The 20,381-nt window shown below is 42.4% G+C and overlaps 1 protein-coding gene across 1 annotated transcript; it reads right to left on the bottom strand.

Annotated features, from left to right (window-relative positions):
- Nucleotides 1-524: 524 nt before the first annotated feature.
- On the bottom strand, nucleotides 525-16,065 carry mettl1 (methyltransferase 1, tRNA methylguanosine). Its single transcript, XM_080217983.1, has 6 exons — nucleotides 15,910-16,065; nucleotides 14,481-14,644; nucleotides 4,709-4,893; nucleotides 4,430-4,543; nucleotides 3,719-3,820; nucleotides 525-2,934 (listed from the first exon to the last, which is right to left on the bottom strand). Exons 1-6 carry the CDS (start codon nucleotides 15,987-15,989, stop codon nucleotides 2,788-2,790), a joined length of 792 nt encoding a protein of 263 aa, XP_080074109.1. The 5' UTR covers nucleotides 15,990-16,065; the 3' UTR covers nucleotides 525-2,787.
- Between the last annotated feature and the right edge of the window lie 4,316 nt (nucleotides 16,066-20,381).

Here is a 20,381-nt window from a genome sequence, read left to right as displayed (position 1 = left end):
TCTTGAAATGTTTCCAAATATTATTGGCTCCAGCCCCAAAGCCCACTAAGAATTCTGCACTCCTCCAATTTAGTCATTTTGTCCTTCCCTGATTTTCTTTGCTCCACCAGCAGTGGCCATTCCTGGGCCCTAAGCTCTGGAGCTTCCTCCCCAAGTCTCTCACCCTTTCTCTCCTTTAAGAACCTCTTTAAAACTTGTGGCTCATGTCAAATATTTGTCCGATAACGCTCCTGTGAAGCATTTTAAATTGCTATTTGGTCCCAGAACCTTGCAATGGAATATGCTGGTCAGTTTCAGGCTCCAGTTGAGAATGACAGCATTTTAAGATCATGCATCGTGACATTTTCATGATTTGTAATCTATTATAAACATGCCATGCACTTATTCACAACAGATGGGAAAAGGTTTTAGGAGCAGGTTACAAATTTGAATAAATTTTAAATACACAATATTGAAATATATAGAGAAAGCTACTTCAGCTTATTTGAATGCCACTTTATATGAGCCTAGAAATGTGGTTGTAAGACATTCGTTACAATACCCAGTAAAACACAAGCATGGTTCTCAATGGCTCCATAGACAAGGCATCATTTTATTACACCAAAAGTGGCTGTATTTTCAGAATGCTCACAATGAGAAATACTTACAGAATATATACTGAACTCTGATTAACATAAACCTGCCGTTTTAAAAATTTTGAATGGACAAAATAAGGACATGTATATAAAATGCAGAGTGGAAGTAGCTTCCCAACTCAAGAGTACATAGACAAGAATGAACAGAAAATGGGGCTAACAGTTTCTGCTAAACCAGAGCAGATTCCGGAGACTCGTTTTCAAATGCGTTCTATCATTTGTGTGAAAGCATATGACTAACCAGCAAAACTCATTCTACCCAGAGAAAAGAACATGTATTTGATCGATTCAAACATATTCTGGGTCAAAAGTTTTAAATGCTTTGTATGCATTTGGCTTTTTAACAGTCTAACTCACATGGTGATCCTTTCAGTTAATTATTGCCCTGATTTTACAAGCCACTGTAATTACTGACCTTCTCCCCCGAAAACACAACAGCTTTGATGCAAATGGCCAAAGATTCTTGAGTCCAAGATGGAATAGTATACATGGTCTGTTATCAGTGTCAAAGTATGTGTGATCTAATGCAATCCAATCTATTATCAAAGTCTACTAGAAGCAATGTGGCATTGTAAATCTTTTGATCAGGTTGGTAGTGGTGTTACTTTGAACCTGGGACCTGTTGTGGAACAACTCCATTACCAATATAGGCAATGAACCCCACTGATATTAGTGCCTACTGACACCTCGATTACTAAACACCTGGCAATATTGTATAAAAGTTACAATCAATGGCAAATCCAAAGGAATATTGATTTTGTCCATTTAAAAAAATGTAATTTCTTGGGAATGGAAATATGAAAATTAAAAACATTTGGGAAATTGAAGTGTGTGTTTCAGAATGCTGTATTGCATGCACCAATTCCAGCAGTCCACTATTTAACATAAAAAAGTCTTCTCACAAGTTAGTTAGATACGAATAATGAATATATACCTCTTCAAAAGTAAAGGACCGAGAGAGTTAGTTTTCATTACAACTTGGATTAAGATCCAAGGTTTTCTCAGATGTGAAATCAGGGTAATATTAATTAGGTAAGTAGTTTCCTCAAGTGACCACAGTCAACTGGCCAATTTTATTATTCTTGGCTATGGAACAAAACTAAAGAAAAAAATAACCAGTTTGGTTTATTTTCAAACACCTCGTTCTATCTACAGGATACCTTAAAGTGCTACAGATTCAATAATTACTTTTGAAACATAGTCACTTATGTGTGGATTCACAGGAGCCAAGTTATTCACAATATCCTAAAACCAAAAGAAATGAACAATCAGTTCATCTATTTTTGGTGGCCATTGTTGAGGGACCAGGACACGGAGAATTCTCTGAAAGGAGGATATTTATTTAAACAAAGATATCATTTCTTCTGCAACAGGGATCCTCTGATAGTACAGCACTGGAGTGTCAGCCTGATTATGAGCTCAAGTTTCTGAAATGCAACTTGAACCCACAACCTTGTGACTCAGAAGTGAGTGCTATCAACTGAGGGAAGGTGACACTCGACGCATTAAGTAACTAAAATAAGTTATTTCAATTAGTAACATAGCATTAATCTTCTTAATAAATCCTCTTTGGTATAAAGACAGTCAGACTGGCGTCGCTGTAGTACCTTTACAGCTTCAGGAAACTTCAAAGGCAGTGATTTTATTATTCTTCAAAAGCAGTGATGTACTTTTTGAAGTGTTGTTATTGTTGCAATGTAGGTTGCAGTTTAAGAAGCTGTGGGTTATAAGCACGTGCCTCAGTGACAATTCTCAAGAATAAACAGCGAAGACTTGTGATATACAAATTTGTTAATCGGAATTTCTTACACTGCCAATAGTTTACAATGCTATATTCCCAATTTCATGCCATCGATAATCTTAAAAATAAGATCTGCAATATGCTATTAGCAAACAAATTTTCAAACCCTCTAAGTTAATTGTTGATAGGCCAAAATACCTACCCACCATGGATACTTGTCAACACTTGCCATGTGTTTGAAGGCTGTAGTTGAGGTTATTTTCAGTTTATTTATATATTTTAAGATGAAAGACGTTCTAGCTGCAATGAAGGTGCTGCAGCCATAAGAGAGCAAGTCCAGTGTGTACCGATTGAACCAGGTACCTTCCAATAGTCTATTGTCTCTGTAAAGTCAAATCAGGAAGTACTCTCTCAGGACTTCTCCTCTTCAATTTTCAGCCTCTCTGTTTTATCTTCCACTCGTCGGAACACTGCTGTAAAATTCTGTCCTCCATTCCTTAATACTTTTTTACCTTCTTCTGTGCAGACACCAAGACGGTCAATGATGATATCATCCTTCTGATTCAAATAAAATAGGCATCAGCAAAGTATCCTCCATTTCTTTTAAAAGAAGCCTCCCACACCACCCATTTCCAAGAAGGACCTATTCTGAATGACAAACTAGAAAAGATATAATTTCATAGGAAGAGAGAAAGAGATCTGAGGAAAGCCTCAAGACACAATCAAAAATACAGAAATCAGTGATTTCAAACTGTAATCAAAAGGTTAATTTAGCATTACAATAATTCCAGCTCATCAGAATCAGAAGAAATCCTCTTCACAGTGTAATTTTGCTCTTTTAAAGATCATTCAAGTTGGCACAAGACATTTCAAAACGTTCATGCCAATTTTTTCCTCAACCAAATCTATTGATTCCTTTGCCAGGGTAGGATCCCATGGGCATTGGTTACGAGCTGATACCTTGCCCACGTAGCTCAGTGCCCGGGGCTAGGGTGGGGAATATAAAACCCAGCTGGATTTTCGGGTGAAAAGCTGGAAGGTGAAAATTCACTGTTCAGCTTCAAACGTAAAGAACAGCAAGCTGGAAGGGATGTCGAAGGACCACCAATGCCTATGGAACTGTAGCCTGGAAAAATTAGTATGGAAAGAGGAGAATGTTGACCAAACAACTGGTGCGCAAAGGATTTTGAATGCATTATATGACTTGCATTTATATAGCACTTTTCACAGCCACCAGATGTCTCAAAGTGCTTCACAGCCAATGAAGTACTTTTGGAGTATAGTCGCTGTTGTACAATTCAACTGTGTACAATTCAATTGTATATGCAAGTATAATTCTCACCAGTTCCTCCAGTTGAGCATGTTCAAACAATGGGTGTTCTGTGAAGTGTTTGACCATCCACTCGTATACTTCCTGCACATCAGTAATTGTATAGACCAAACCCTAAGGAGAATAAAATGCAAATTTATAGTTAAACATTGGAAACTGGCCTTATTACCCAAAAGGCACGATTACTTTATAAAATTAAGTGCAAGTCTCGTTCTGGGCATATAACTATGTTTGCAGCACTGTCTAGATTTTTACAAATTCTTTGATGGGATATGGACATTGCTGGCAGGGCCAGCATTTGTTGATCATTCCTAACTGCCCTTGAACTAAGTGGCTTATTAGGTCATTGCAGAGGTCAGTTAAGAATCAACCACATTGCTATCGGTCTGGTGTCACACGTAGGCCAGACTGGGTAAGAGTGGCAGAGTTTCTTCACTAAAGGAAGGACATTAGTGAACCAGATGGGTTTTTAATAACAATCATGATAGTTTCATGGTCACCATTACCTTTTAATTCCATATTTTATCAACTGAATTTAAATTCCACCAGCTGCCACTGTGGGATTTGAATCCAACTTCCCAGAGCATTGTCTGGATCTCAGGATTACTAGTCCAACAACATTCTGCTACACCATCATCTCCCCATCTTCTAGAAGAAGTTGAAGCCCCCATTACCAGGTGCGTGTGGGTCTTCACACCATATATGGAAAGAAAAGGCGCTTACCCCTACACATAGTACATAAGCGTATTCAGCCAGCAATGTCGAGCTAATAATTCTCCATTTGTGCTTTGTCTTTTTAAAATGTGGATCCGGAAAGAGGAAGAACATCTTGTTTAGCTGCAAACAGAAGCAAAAGTAGAAAAAAAAATTCCAAACTTTTAAAGCAAGTGCTAAAGGTTCTGGAGAAACAATAATGATTAAACAAAGAAGATTCTGAAATTTTCAAGCACAAAAGTTCTAATATGTTGGGATTACAGTCATTGAATAAACTAGTTACTGTACCTGCCCCTTTTTGAAGAAGTTTGGTAAATACTTCATGGCATTGCTTCTGATGCAAGCAATGTTCTGGTACTTTCCAGGATTGGAAGCTCTTAGGGATTTGATGCGATCTATGACATAGTCGGATACCTTCACTCTGATTTCTAGACCCAGAATCAATGAATTGGGAAAGAGAGCAGATAACTCAACTGGGTAAAAAAAAAGAATAAACGCCATTAGCAGAGGCTGCAGTGTGCAGCTTTTGAAGTTTTGGTGCTTGGTTTCAGGGAATAATGTAGATTTGATTTAATCTGAACTAAATGAAACCAAGACTCAGTAGTCATAGCGACTGTATGGTGCAAAGTAACTTCAAACCTATTACATGAAGGCTTAAAGATGTATCAAAATACTGATTTGAATGTATTGTAAAAGGCATGACTAAATTGAGCAACAGTCACGAATGCAGCGAAACCTCCTGATCTGGGAGAAAGAAACAGGAAACCATAGTAGGAGTTGCGGTGCAAGTGAATACTAGCGCCCAGCATTGAAGCTGCATGCTCTTTGCAGCATGTCTGTTGTCAACAATTAATGGCTATATTTTTGATAAAAGCAAAATGTGCAACTGAAAGCCCAGCTGAATCTTCCATTATCTGGGTCTGATTTTTCTCTTTAAATAAAACATATTGTCCCACTGTTTTAACCTCAATATTTAGTTTAGTTCCATACCAAGTAACCAGCACAGAGATTTTATTTTATTATGCTGAGGAAGTATCCTGATTGGTATGGAAATAAGTCCAAAGATGTGCAGGTTAGGGGGATTGGCTATGCTAAATTGCCCCTTAGTGTCCACAGATGTGCAGGTTACGTTGATTGGCCATGATCAATGCGCAAGGTGTCGGGACTAGGGCGTGGGCCTAGGTAGAGTGCTCTTTTGAAGGGTCGATGCATACTCAATGGGCCAAATGGCCTCTTTCTACACTGAAGGGATTCTAAGTATCTTTCCTTGCACCATTACAGCAGTGTCAGCCAGCACAGCACAAAGTAGGCATGTTGCTGAGATGGAACAAGTGTAAAACAGCAGCCCGATAAAAGAAATGTTCATACATGGTATATTGAAAGCTGAAATGAACCCTCCTTCTATTTGTGTATTTTATCTCTGAATGTATTTGTACTACTTAAAACGTAGCAGAATTTTAAAATCAACGAGTGTTCAGAAACAAATTTAAATTGCCCTCACTCACCATGGGCGGCACGGTAGCACAGTGGTTAGCACTGCTGCTTCACAGCTCCAGGGACCTGGGTTCGATTCCCGGCTCGGGTCACTGTCTGCTTGGAGTTTGCACATTCTCCTCGTGTCTGTGTGGGTTTCCTCCGGGTGGTCCGGTTTCCTCCCACAGTCCAAAGATGTGCAGGTTAGGTTGATTGGCTATGCTAAAAATTGCCCCTTGGTGTCCTGAGATGTGTAGGTTAGAGGGATTAGCAGGTAAACTATGTAGGGATATGGGGGTAGGGGCTGGGTGGGATTGTGGTCAGTGCAGACTCGATAGGCTGAAGGGCCTCTTTCTGCGCTGTATGATTCTATGATTCATCAGTGACTAAGTGGGTTAGGATTATATTCATTGGAGTTTAGAAGAGTGAGAGGGGATCTCATAGAAACTTATAAAATTCTAACAGGGTAGATTCAGAAAGAATGTTCCTGATGGTGGGGGGAGTCCAGAACTAGGGGGTTATAGTTTGAGGATAAGGGGTAAACCTTTTAGGACTGAGGTGAGGAGAAATGTCTTCACCCAGAGGGTGGGGAATGTGTGGAATTCACTCCCACAGAAAGTAGTTGAGGCCAAAACGTTGTGTGATTTCAGGAAGAAATTAGATATCGCTCTTGAGACTAAAGGGATTGAGGGATTTGGGGGGGGGGGCACATGAGGCTATTGGATCAATGATTAGCCATGATCAAAATCTGCTTCTAATTTCTATGTTTCTATCAACAAATTTTGGCACAAGCCTTGAAAATTTTCTTCAAGAATACAAGTCATCTAGTTCCAGAAACTATTTGGGGTCCTCACATATAGCAAATATTGCTCATCCCCAAAGGGTCTAGTGGGCATATAGTCGTATGCCTCACTGCATTGAAACAGCACAAAAATCATCGGATTAAGCTCAAGATGGGGTACAGTTTATTTTCTTGTCAGCTTGATCTTGTTTGTCTCTCTTGTGTGGATCATGAATTGGATTCTATTTGAATTTGGTTTTTGGAGCAAGCAAGGAGATGGGAAGTGGCTTTCCGGTCCACTCTGCCCATTAGTTTTCTAACTTTAAGAACTTCTAAGGTCAGGGGACATGGAGTTGGGGGTAGGGTGTTAGTGTGGATAGAGGATTGGTTGTCAAATAGGAGGCAGAGAGTGGGGGTCAATGGGTGCTATTCGGATTGGCGGTTGGTGACTAGTGGGGTGCCCCAGGGGTCGGTGCTGGGGCCTCAGCTATTTACCATTTATATAGATGATCTGGAGGAGGGAACCGAGTGCAGGGTGTCGAAATTTGCTGATGACACCAAGATTGGGGGAAAGGCAAATTGTGCGGAGGGTGTGGAGAGTCTGCAGAAGGATCTAGATAGGCTGGGCGAATGGGCCAGGAAATGGCAAATGGAATTTAATGTTGGCAAGTGTGAGGTGGTCCACTTTGGTAGGAAGAATGGTAGGAAGGACTATTACTTACGTGGCGAAAAACTGCAGCAGGCGACGGTGCAGAGGGACCTCGGGGTCCTTGTGCATGAGTCGCAAAAACCCAGCTTGCAGGTGCAGCAGGTGGTCAGGAAGGCGAGTGGGATGCTGGCCTTCATAGCGAGGGGGATTGAATATAAAAGTAGGGAGGTCTTGCTGCAGCTGTATAGGGCATTGGTGAGGCCGCAGCTGGAGTACTGTGTGCAGTTTTGGGCGCCGCACCTGCGCAAGGATATTTTGGCCCTGGAGGGAGTGCAGAGGAGGTTTACTAGGCTGATACCGGAGTTGAGGGGATTGAGCTATGAGGAGAGGCTGAATAAACTAGGCTTGTACTCGTTAGAGTTTAGAAGAATGAGGGGAGATCTCATTGAGACGTATAAGATGATGAATGGGATGGATAGGATAGAGGTGGAGAGACTCTTCCCGCTCAAAAAAGACAGTAGGACTAGGGGGCACAGCCTCAAGATAAAGGGGAGGCGGTTTAGAACGGAGTTGAGGAGGAACTTCTTCACTCAAAGGGTGGTGAATCTCTGGAATTCTCTGCCCGTTGAAGTGGTGGAGGCTGCCTCGCTAAATATTTTTAAGAAGCGGGTTGATGGGTTCTTGATAAGAGAGGGGATTAAGGGTTATGGGGAGAGGGCGGGAAAGTGGAACTGAGCCACAACAGATCAGCCATGATCTTATTGAATGGCGGGGCAGGCTCGAAGGGCTAGATGGCCTACTCCTGCTCCTATTTCTTATGTTCTTATGTAAAAAATTCCTGCAATTCTCAATTCACAAAGCAGTAGCACCATCTAGTGATAGGAATTTCATGTCAGAACAGAATACTGAACAACTCCATTCAAAGTGCCTTGGGGTTAAGAATACTTTGACAATTCTCAAGCCAAATAACCCGCCTACAAAGGTGCAAAATTCTGATTCGGAAGAGGTCCATTGGAGCCATGCAGCAATGATTCCACATCATAAGTTATGATACGTTACAATAATTAATCAGTTGTTTAAATACAATACAGTAAGTGTTATTATTCTGTAGCTTCTTATTTAAATCCATTGCTGATGTAAGTGCTTTAAAATCGGTTGTTGTTGCTACCTGTGTATATTAATACATTCATTGCCATTAGTTGTGATTCTTTTGTTGCTTTGACGTTTAACTAGCTGCTCCTGATTTTGAGTTTATACTGTATTTTAAACTTTGTTATTTTTATATATTAAAAGATTCAACTTTCACAACACATTTCGACTACCTTTTTGTGAACAAGTTACCACATCTTTTTGGTAATGAGGATAAAAAAAGTAAATTTCTGCATGCACAACACAACACTGCTAAGTTTGCCATGGGAGCGATGGTCAAGAGCAGGTTTCACAAGTTTATCAATGGAAGACAAGCTAGCCACGCCGTGGTTATGTTTCAAATTCCATAGTCATTTCAGAAGGCGAGAAAGTCAATAGCTAACTTTCTTGTTGGATTGCACCAGCTCTCTGAACATTGTGAATTCTGGATAGTTTTGGAAGACATGCTTTGGGACAGGCTGGTTTATGGCATTAATGAGGATAGCATTCAGCAGTGCTGGTTGGGAGAAGCCACACTTGTTTCTAAGAAGGCTCCAGAAAATTCTCAGGGTCTGGAAATGGCTGCCATTAATGTGAAAGATATTCAGAAGGCCAATGAAACTCATGGGTGGGTGCACTGCATCAAGTAAAGAAAGAGGCTGCAAGTAAAAAGGTGATGACAGTGGAGTGTTTTAGGTGTGGAGGGTCACACTGTACCAACCCCTGAAAGTTTATGGGTGCTGTTTGTCATCATTTAGCTAACAAGTGGCGGGGCGGTAAGAGCAAGTCAAAGGCTAAGCAGGGAATTTCAAATGCAAGAAAGTCTCAGTTAAAGTCTCAGGGGCGGCATGGTAGCACAGTGGTTAGCACTGCTGCTTCACAGCTCCAGAGTCCTGGGTTCGATTCCTGGCTCGGGTCACTGTCTGTGTGGAGTTTGCACATTCTCCTCGTGTCTGCGTGGGTTTCCTCCGGGTGCTCCGGTTTCCTCCCACAGTCCAAAGATGTGCGGGTTAGGTTGATTGGCCATGCTAAAATTGCCCCTTAGTGTCCAGGGATGTGTAGGTTAGAGGGATTAGTGGGTAAAATATAGGGGGGGTGGGGCCTGGGTGGGATTGTGTTCGGTGCAGACTCGATGGGCCGAAGGGCTTCTTTCTGCACTGTAGGGTTCTATGATTCTAAAGGTACATCACTTGGAAAGCTCACACCAAGCAGAGGAGCACTCTTGTAACATGTTTAATATGAGTGGGTGTCTGCAGAGCCTACGTATGCTGTAGTGGAGGTTGTTGGTAAACAAATCAAGATGGAGGTGGACACAGGAGCCTCTGCATGGGTAATCAGTGAGGACAGCTTCAGTAAGATTTGGGGCTCAAAACAGGCACCAGGCCTTAGGCAAGAACCAAACTTTGGACGTACGCTGGTGAGACATTACCATTGCTTGGAGCGTTAGAGGTGGATGCTGCATATAACAGCCACGAAGCAAGAGCATGGCACCTGGTGATAAAAGGGCAAGGTCCTAGTCTACTGGGGTGTGGACTGGCTCAGAAAAATTCTTTTAAATTGTGGTGAGATAAAGCACACAAAAGTGAGAGAGGATGTCATTCAGAAATATCCTGAAGTTTTCAAAGACAATCTGGGTACGTTGCAGGGCACTACACTTAAGTTATTCAGAGATCCTCAGACCACTTGAGTTTTTTCAAATCGAGGACAGTGCCCTATGCCATGAAAGGCAAAGTGGAGGAGGAGTTGGAGCAGCTGCAAAAGGCTAGGAATCATTGAACCCATTCAGTTCTCACATTGGGCAGCTCCTATTGTTCCTGTTTTAAAAGTGATGGTACCGTGTTTCATATGTGGGCATTACAAACTTACCATTAACCAGGTCCCCAAGCTGGACATTAAGCTAGTGCCAAGGGTAGTTGGTTTGTTTTCAACCCTTGAAGGAGATAAGATATTTTCAAAACTGGACATGAGCCAGACATATCAACAACCCTTGCTAGAGGAAGATTCAAAGCAGTACGTGACCATCAATGTGAATAAACGATTGTTCAAGCATAATCATTTGGTTTTTGACATATCCTCCAATCTGGTGATTTTCCAACGGGTAATGGACAACCTGTCACAAAGCATTCCCCATGTTGCAGTCTACTTCGATCACATTTTAATTACAGGTAAAACTGAGGAGCACCTCAGCAACCTGGATCAAATTTTAAAAAGACTTTCAGAAGAGAGACTGCATCTGAAGCAGAGCAAGTGCATTTTTCAAGCACTGAGTGTGGAGTATCTAGGTCATGGAATCATGAATGAGGCTTATCTCCTGTGGAAGGAAAGCAATTAAAGAAGTTCTGGGGCCCAGGAATGTGATGAGCTCAGGTAATTTGTAGGTCTGATAAACTATTATGGACATTTTTTGCCAGATCTGTCTACAGTGTTGGGTTCCACTCTACGTACTGCTGCACAAATAAACCAAATGGAGGTGGGAGTCTGCACAGAAGATGACTTTCAAAGATGTGAAAGCACTGCTGCAATTGCCAAATTCGTTAGTCCATTTTGATCCTGACGGGGAACCTATTCTGTCGTGCGATGCCTATGTTTCTATTAAAAGGATCAAGGGACATTGTGTGTGTGCGTGTGTGTGTGTGTGTGGGGGGGGAAGAGAAGAGCGAGAAAGGGAATCAGGATATTGAATGGCAGACCAGGCTTGAAGGGCCAAGTGGCCTACTACTGCTTCTAGTTTCTATGGTGTGGGGGCAGTAATTTCTCACGTAATGGACAACAGCTCCAAAAAACCTATTAGTTTTGCATCTAGGATGCTGACAAAGGCTGAAAAGGGATATTCACAATTGGACAAAGGAGGTCTAGCTATTGTTTTTGCAGTGAAAAGATTCCATCAGTACCTCTACAGTCGTTTGTTCACTATATGTACCGACCACAAGCCATCGATGAGCCTATTCAGTGAGTTAGAGCGTATTACATAAGAACATAAGAAATAGGAGCAGGAGTAGGCCATCTGGCCCTTCGAGCCTGCCCCGCCATTCAATAAGATCATGGCTGATCTGTCGTGGCTCAGTTCCACATTCCCGCTCTCTCCCCAGAACCCTTAATCCCCTCTCTTATCAAAAACCCACCAACCCGCGTCTTAAATATATTTAGCGAGGCAGCCTCCACCACTTCAACGGGCAGAGAATTCCAGAGATTCACCACCCTTTGAGTGAAGAAGTTCCTCCTCAACTCTGTTCTAAACCGCCCACCCTTTATCTTGAGGCTGTGCCCCCTAGTCCTACTGTCCTTTCTGAGCAGGAAGAGTCTCTCCACCTCTATCCTATCCATCCCATTCATCATCTTATACGTCTCAATGAGATCTCCCCTCGTTCTTCTAAACTCTAACGAGTACAAGCCTAGTTTATTCAGCCTCTCCTATTCCTCCCTTGGCTGCAGCAAGAATACAACACTGGGCGCTTACATTGTCAGCATAATATTGCATCATGTACAGGGCAGGACGATACAAACGCAGACATGTTAAGGATTTGCCAATCCAGGTAGTGTGTCCTCTCAAGACGATTTTATTAGAGAGTTTCCCAATCCCCAGTGAGTGCTAAGCAAATTATATGGATGGACAAAGATCCCATTTTGTCACAAGGTGAAAGATTTCTGATACAAGGATGGCCAACTATCATAGAAGAAGATAGGTTGAAGCCTTATGTGAGGTACAAAGATAAGTTAAGTGCGCAGGATGGTTGCATACAGTGGGGGTCGAGAATGATTGTTCCACCCCCAGTTATTCGTAAATCGTAGATGAAATTCATGAGGCTCATCCAGGTGCCTCTCGATTGAAAAGTCCAGGTGGGTCGGATGTTTGGTGGCCTAATAGAAAGGATTTGGAGAATAAAGTGAAATCCTGTTCTGCATGCCAATTTAACCAGAAGATGGCGCCATCAGCACCGCTACATCTGTCGGAGTGGTTTGATTGTCCTTAGTCGAGACTTCAAGTGGATTTTGCAGGTCCTTTCATGGGTCATGTGTTTTTAGTCGTTGCTGATTTCACATTCTGAGTGCACATCATCAGCAACATTAAAGCTCCTGTTATGATGGAAAAGCTATGCCAAGTTTTTACAACTCATGATTTACCGGATTCTCTCGTTTCTGATAATGGTACAACATTTACAAGTAATTTGTTCCAAGAGTTTATGTAAAGGAATAGAATATGCCATGTCCCTACTGCACCTTTTGATCCAGCTTCAAATGTTTTAGCAGAGCAAGCTGGTCAGACACTGAAAGGAGAATCAGGGAGAATGGCAGGTGATACTTTAGGGATCAAACTCTCATCTGGATCTGCTACATCCAAATGTCAAAGCAAGTGTGAGAAGATGATTAAAAAAGCAGGGAGACACAATTATCATGCTAAGGAGAAATGTTTTAACCCAAATGATTGTGTTAATATCAGGAATTTTGGCAGTAACCAGCATTGGCTACTTGGAGTATTCTTACTGAAGTGGTCCAGTACCTTTGGCAGTGAAACAGAACAATGGAAGAGTTATTCACAGATATCCTATGACTCTATGACCAGGATCACATTCGTCTACACCATGACTCAGAGACAGCAAAAGCTCCAGATAACACAATAGAAGAAAATACTACTGTATTCATTCAATAAGAAATGGTTCCTGATGTACCAGGACTTCCAGTGGAATTTGATTATTGTCACATGTATTCGTATACAGTGAAAAGTATTGTTTCTTGCGCGCTATACAGACAAAGCATACCATTCATAGTGAAGGAAACAAGAGAGTGCAGAATGTAGTGTTGCAGTCATAATTAGGGTGTAGGAAAAGATTAACTTAATGCAAGTTAAGTCTATTCAAAAGTTTGTTGGCAGCAGGGAAGAAGCTGTTCTTCAGTCAGTTGGTACGTGACCTCAAACTTTTGTATCTTTTTCCTGAAGGAAGAAGGTGGAAGAGAGAATGTCCGGGTGCAAGGGGTCCTTAATTATACTGGCTGCTTTGCCGAGGCAACAAGAAGTATAGACAGAGTCAATGGATGGGAGGCTGGTTTGTGTGATGGATTGGGCTACATTCACGACCTTTTGTAGCTCCTTGCAGTCTTGGGCAGAGCAGGAACCATACCAAGCTGTGATACAACCAGAGAGATGGTCTCTATGATGCATCTGTAAAATTTGATGAGAGTTGTAGCTCTCCTACTTCAGAAGAGGGACACTCATGCATAGATACTCAAACTACTCCTGTGCCCACAAGTTCAGCTGAACTAAGTCGAACATCACAAGAGTTGACAGTCACCAGTGATACAGTGCAGATCATAGCGTAGTCAAAGCTCCTGAAAGACTGACATAACACACCTGGGTTCATTGTACGTCTGTGCTTAAGGGAGACTGAAATTTAAGGGGGTAGAAGTGTTATTATTTATTTAAATCCATTGCTGATTTCATCAGTAAGCGCTGTGATGTCATTGCTGTTGCCACCTGTGTCTCTTCATTTATATTAACTGCTGTTATTAGTTCTGATTTTTTCTGTTACATCAATGTTTAACTAGCTGATCATTGAGACATAGGATTCATAATACAAAAGCTAAAGTGGTTATGAGTACAGTAAAGGGACAAAAGATGTGTCTAGGTGAAGTGAATATGACTGAGTAGCAGCTGTCTGAATGCAATGTGAAGAATAAAGAAAGAAACAAGAAAAAAAACGAACATATGAAACAAAGGTGGAGGCAGAGGATATTCATTAAAATGGTTGAACTCAATGTTGAGTTCAGAAGGCCATAGCATGCCAGGTTGAAAGCTGGGGTTTTGCTCTTCAAGCTCGTGTTGTCTTTTATTTAAATACTGTAGCAGGCCAAGGACAGAAAGGTTAGGGTGGGAGCAAGGTGGAGAATTGAAATGACAAGTGACAGGAAGCTTAGGATCATGCTTGCAGCCTGAACAGAGGGTTTGATTTGAATAGTCTTGTCTGACAAAAGTCAGAATACGTTAACATGGAATATTTAGAAAGTTGGTCACATGCACTGCAGATTGTTCTTACCTAGTAAACCTCCATATCCACAGCCTATATCTGCAAACTCCACCTGAAACTTTGATTTCTTTTCAATGAGATCTTTCTCATCATCATGATTGTCATTTTTTGAGTGTGGTTTGAAGTATTCAGGATAGTGCTGGGACCAATCCATTTCTTCAGGTGTTACTGGGCTGCAAGAAAATAGGCAGAAGTTGACAATCACAATTAATTGTCACCTTTAATCTTTTAAGGATTATAGAATAACCAACAAGAAAAAAATGAAAATGCCTATGCAAATTGGAAATTTGGACGGTGAGACACTGCAACTGTTTTGAGTTTAGAAGTTTGAGAGTTGATTTGATTAAGGTGTTTAAAATGATAAAATAATTTGATAGAGAAAATTAATTTCCTCTGATGGGGGAATCCAGAATGAGGGGATGCAATCTTGAATTTAGACAATTCAGGAATGAAATCAAGAAGCACTTTTCCACACATAGGTCCATGGAAGTTCAGAATTTGTCACCAAAAGGCTGTGGATGCTGGAGTTTATGTCTGAGATTGACAGATTTGTAACAGGTAAGAGTATCAAGAGATATGGATCAAAGGCAGTTAATGGAATTGTGGTGTAGATCATTCACAATCTAACAGTTATGGTAAAACAGATTTGATTCAAGGGGTCAAGTGGTCCACTTCAATTCTGATGTAATATGGGGAATTAAGAGGGAGGCTGGAGCTGGGATCAGGCAGACTTTGGGTCTGGGGGAACCCAGAAATCTCAAGGGTTGTAGGGGTGGACAGGGGGCTATGGAAGAGCTTCAAAACAAGGATGAGAATTTTAAAATGGAGACGTTCTTTGACCATAACAGTTAGATCCCACTCATACCCCCTTCAAGCATCTAGTGGGACTTTATAAACTTGCCACTCAGTAGTTTTAATACTGTGAAAGTTGATACACAAACCAGTGTTCTCACATCACTGATAGAGCAGCCACTGGGGATAATGGACCTATGTGTGTGAGAGAGAACTCCAATAACATCTCAGAAGATAATACTGATCTACTACAGGTACCAGTCTCAATCAAGAATTAAAATGACAGAGTGACCCCGGCATTCCAGTGCAGCCAGACACGTGTGACCCAGGTTGCAGTGAAGTCAGCGTGACTTTGTGGTGTAGTCAGAGAGTGCAACCCCAGCATGACAGTATATAGTCAGTGTGACTCCAGCCTTCTTGATATATCTATCCAGCATGAACCAGGCAATCTGTACAGATTGAGCGCAGATCTTCCAAATCAATCTGTGATATTTAACGAGCTATTTTAAAAAATAGTGTTTAAAAAGAAACTTGCTGCAATAATAAGAGGCGCTTTCGTTAACAGTTCCCCCAAAGGGTGACAGATCATTCTAAAAGTGAGGGGGGAGAAACGAATCCTCCTACCCAGCCCCTGCTCCACACTCACTAGTCGAAAACATGATCCGCCATTGGGTTGGAGTGAGCTCGCTGCCGGTAAAAGCGTTTCTGAGGAGCAGACACCGCCATTGCAGCCGCTTCTGTGAAGAAGCAAAAACCACCAGAGCAGCAACCGCGCAATCTCCGGGTACTGGCCTCGCGCACAGTCTCCGCGTCATCGCCAAATGCTGGGCGCGCGCGATTCGACGTCATTGCCGGGTGCCCGGATACTGGATGCGGGAGAGCTTTTTAGTCCATTATTTAGTCGGCGCAAACTGTTACCTCACACAGTGAACAGTCTGTCCTGAATCAAAAAGAAAACCTATCACCTCCCAAGCTGCTAATATTGAAGAACACCCATCAATGTAAGTCAAGTTTCTTTTAGACAAAAAAAATTGCAAGAATCGGGAGGAAAATTGTGATAGGACAACCCATTGCGTTTAGGCAGCGCTTTTCAATGCCATAGAAACAATTCCATAGCACCCTTACAGTATAGAAAAGGCCATTCAGCCCATCGAGTCTGCACTAACTCAGTATCTTACCCTCTCCCTCTTTTAGAGCAAAACAAATAAATTAACTCAAGGACAAAGTAAAAGGGGCAACTCCCCAAAAGGAGGGGGAACAGCCTGAACAGAAACAAAGTGCAAAGGAAACTTAAAACATTAAACTATAATGTGATTATTAGGGCCTATAATGCACCCCAGCCCCTGCGGTACCCAATGGGCACAGAAGCGTCAATTGCATCTGTGGACACAGCATGCTTCCTCTTCAGGCACACCTGGCCGTGAATATAGCTGCGGTAGAGGAGTAGACAGCCAAGATGGATGAAGTATCTTACCCTTTCCCCTGCATTATCCTCATAAACCACACATTTCCGATGGCCAATCCACCTAACCTACACATCTTTGGACACTAAGAGGCAATTTAGCATGTCCAATCCACCTAATCTGCACATCTTTGTACTTTAAGAGACAATTTAGCATGGTCAATCTATCTAACCTGCACATCTTTGGATTCTGGGAGGAAACCCATGCAGACACAGGGATTTCCCAGTCATTCACAATGCCAGCATTTCCCATCAAGGTAAAGGTTTGGAACCAACAAGTGCAAAGAACCCTAGATGTCAAGGGATAGTCATGATGTGGAGATGCTGGCATTGGACTGGGATAAACACAGTAAAAAGTCTCACAACACCAGGTTAAAGTCCAACCAGTTTATTTGATAGTTTTGGTGTTGTGAGACTTTTTATTGTGTCAGGGGATATACAGGATTATACAAGGGGAGAAAAAGAGGCTTCTGGCAGGTTCAAGGGGCTCGAAACAGTGGAAACTGTAGAGGAGTATAGAAAATGTAGGGGGTACTTAAAAAGGAAATTAGGAGAGCAAAGAGCTCATTAAAAAAAACACACAGGCAAAAACCCCAAGGTATTTGATTAGTATATTAAGGGCAAGAGGGTAACCATGGAAAGAGTAGGACCTGTTAGGGACCAAAATGGCAACCTGTGTGTGGAATCAAAAAACAGAGGTGAGATATTCAAAGAGTATTTTGCATGTGTACTCACCATGGAAAAGGACAATGTAGATATAGAAAACAGGGAGGAGCATTGGTGATTTACTTTAACAATTTTACATTGAGAGGGAGGAGGTGTTAGCAGTTTTAGCAGGATTAAAAGTGGATAAATCCCTAGGCCCAGATGAGCTGTATTGTTATGATGACCATGGGGGAACATCAATAGATCTACCCATGAGTTTTGTAGAATATAAGCTGCCCAATGGGAAGCAGCCAGCAGGGGTTTTTAAGCCTGTAACTTTATCCAGACTTGGAGTTGTAAGTCTCAAGGTGAAGACAACCTGACTAAGCTGCAGGAGTGGCTTTTTCCTTTGGTTCTCAATAAAGGGTGTTGCTGACAGAAACTGGTGTGGCTGAATTACTACATTGGCAACGAGGAGAAAAATTATTTTCTTCCTCCATCTTTCCCTCTGGACAATCTCTGAACATCAAGAATTTCTCTGCTAAGTAAAACACATTAGCCTCTTTTTGGGAAACTCGAGCCCTGTGACACCAGTGGGGGAAGACTGGGCCCCGACATACTGAACAGATGCATTACTTATTCTGTGTTAACAACATTGAAGGAGACCAAAAGTATAAAGTGATATTGCTAACAGCATGAGGGGCACCGATTTTCAAATGTAATAAGAAGTCTGACCTATCTATATGTCCCAACTCAAACTTTTAATGAATTGGTAGGTTGGTTTAAAAAAAACAACTTGACGCCCCCTGTAATTGTCCAGAGATATTGCTTCAACATAGCTGAGAGAACCCCTAGGGAACCTGTCACTGAGTTCTTGGCTAGGTTGTGGAAATTAGCTAAACACTGCAGATTTGGACCGCCTTTTAACGTTACGGGACAGATTGGTATGTGGCATAAATGACCTAACTATTCAAAGGAATCTGTTGGTAGGACCCAATTTGGACTTTTTAAAAAAAAAACATTGAAATAGTCTTGTCTTTTGAGAACATGGAAAAAGAAGCTCAGGAGCTAAAAGGGGCATTCGGCAGCAATGTCTTCCAATTAGGGGGAGGCACCTCATGCAACCAGTCCTCAATGGAGAGTGCTTGTGTTAATTAGGTAATAAAGGGCTCCATTTGATATAGGAACCCTAATATCACCACCAGGCACTCAAAGAACGGCAGTGCCGACTAACAAATTTACTCTAGAAAGGTGTTGTTCCCAGTGGACAGATCACTGCAAGCACTGTCAAAAGACACAGCCTTGGTGATGATTCTGGAACAGGCAAAACATGTGCTGCCTAGGAAGAAAACCGAGGCTGGTACCTGAGCATACCATTGCAGGTATCCCTTCTTCCAGAGGCAAGGAAACTACAACTGAATCATATTGCAACAACAAAAGTTGCCCCAGTAATGATGGAATTACTAGTAAATGGCCATCCCTTGAAGTTGGAAGTGGACACGGGAGTCGCAGTCTCCGCTATCGGAGAACAGATCTATAAGCACCTTTAGTTGGGCGTCCAATTAAGGACATAAGAACATAAGAAATAGGAACAGGAGTAGGCCATCTAGCCTGCCCCGCCATTCAATAAGATCATGGCTGATCTGTCGTGGCTCAGTTCCACATTCCCGCCCTCTCCCCATAACCCTTAATCCCCTCGCTTATCAAAAACCCATCAACCCGCGTCTTAAATATTTAGCGAGGCAGCCTCCACCACTTCAACGGGCAGAGAATTCCAGAGATTTACCACCCTTTGAGTGAAGAAGTTCCTCCTCAACTCCGTTCTAAACCGCCCCCCCTTTATCTTGAGGCTGTGCCCCCTAGTCCTACTGTCCTTTCTGAGCAGGAAGAGTCTCTCCACCTCTATCCTATCCATCCCATTCATCATCTTATAGGTCTCAATGAGATCTCCCCTCATTCTTCTAAACTCTAACGAGTACAGGCCTAGTTTATTCAGCCTCTCGTCATGGCTCAATGCCCTCAACTCCGGTATCATAGAACATAGAACACTACAGCGCAGAACAGGCCCTTTGGCCCACGATGTTGCGCCGACCAGTTAAAAAACAATGACCCACTAACCTAAACCAATCCTTTTTCGTCCATAAACCTATCCACGGTATCAGCCTAGTAAACCTCCTCTGCACTCCCTCCAAGGCCAAAATATCCTTGTGTAAGTGCGGTGACCAAAACTGCACACAGTACTCCAGCTGCGGCCTCACCAATGCCCTATACAGCTGCAGCAAGACCTCCCTACTTTTATATTCAGTCCCCCTCGCTATGAAGGCCAGCATCCCATTAGCCTTCCTGACCACCTGCTGCACCCGCAGGCTGGATTTTTGCGACTCATGCACAAGGACCCCAAGGTCCCCCTGCACCGTCGCCTGCTGCAGTTTTTCGCGGTCTTTTGTCAGTTTTTCTGAGGTTGGAAGATACGAAGGCCAGACCAGCCACCACAGGGGAACCTTTACAAAGCAAAGGCACCACAATGGCCCTGGTGACTTATAAACAGCAATCAACCCATCTCCCATTCATTGTTGTGCAGGGGAACAGACCAAGCGTTATGAGTAGAGATTGGCTCCAGCAGATTTGGCTCAACTGGTTGGAGATCTTCAGGCGAGGCACGGGATACTGTATGAAGTTATCAGTAGATTCCCTGAAGTTTTTCAGGAAGGCCTGGGGAAAATAGAGCGAAGGCCAAAATTGTTGACCTTGACGCTACACCTAGGTATTTCAGAGCTAGGCCAGTCCCTTCCTCCGTGCTGGAGAAGGTGGAAACTGAACTAGGATGCCTTGAAAGCTTGGGTATAATAAGTCCTGTGCAATTTGTAGAATGGGTGCTACCTGTAATCCCTGTTCTTAAACCAGACAAATCAGTTCGTCGTTGCAGGGACTATAAACAGATGGTTGATCAGGTTCCAATATGGTACCCTATGTTCTGGATTGAAGATCTGTACGCCAAGTTAACAGGTGAC

This window comes from Carcharhinus amblyrhynchos, chromosome X (assembly GCF_965287045.1).
Source record: "Carcharhinus amblyrhynchos chromosome X, sCarAmb.v2.hapA, whole genome shotgun sequence".
NCBI lineage: Eukaryota > Metazoa > Chordata > Chondrichthyes > Carcharhiniformes > Carcharhinidae > Carcharhinus > Carcharhinus amblyrhynchos.
This window is presented reverse-complemented; position numbering and strand designations above follow the sequence as displayed.

Coding starts and splice junctions, on each gene's coding strand:
- mettl1 (XM_080217983.1), bottom strand. CDS start 15,989: ATGGCGGTGTCTGCTCCTCAGAAACGCTTTTACCGGCAGCGAGCTCAC. Junction 3,821..4,429: donor CTTATGTACTATGTGTAGGG/GTAAGCGCCTTT, acceptor TATTCTCCTTAG/GGTTTGGTCTATACAATTAC. Junction 2,935..3,718: donor ATGCTCAACTGGAGGAACTG/GTGAGAATTATA, acceptor TATTTGAATCAG/AAGGATGATATCATCATTGA.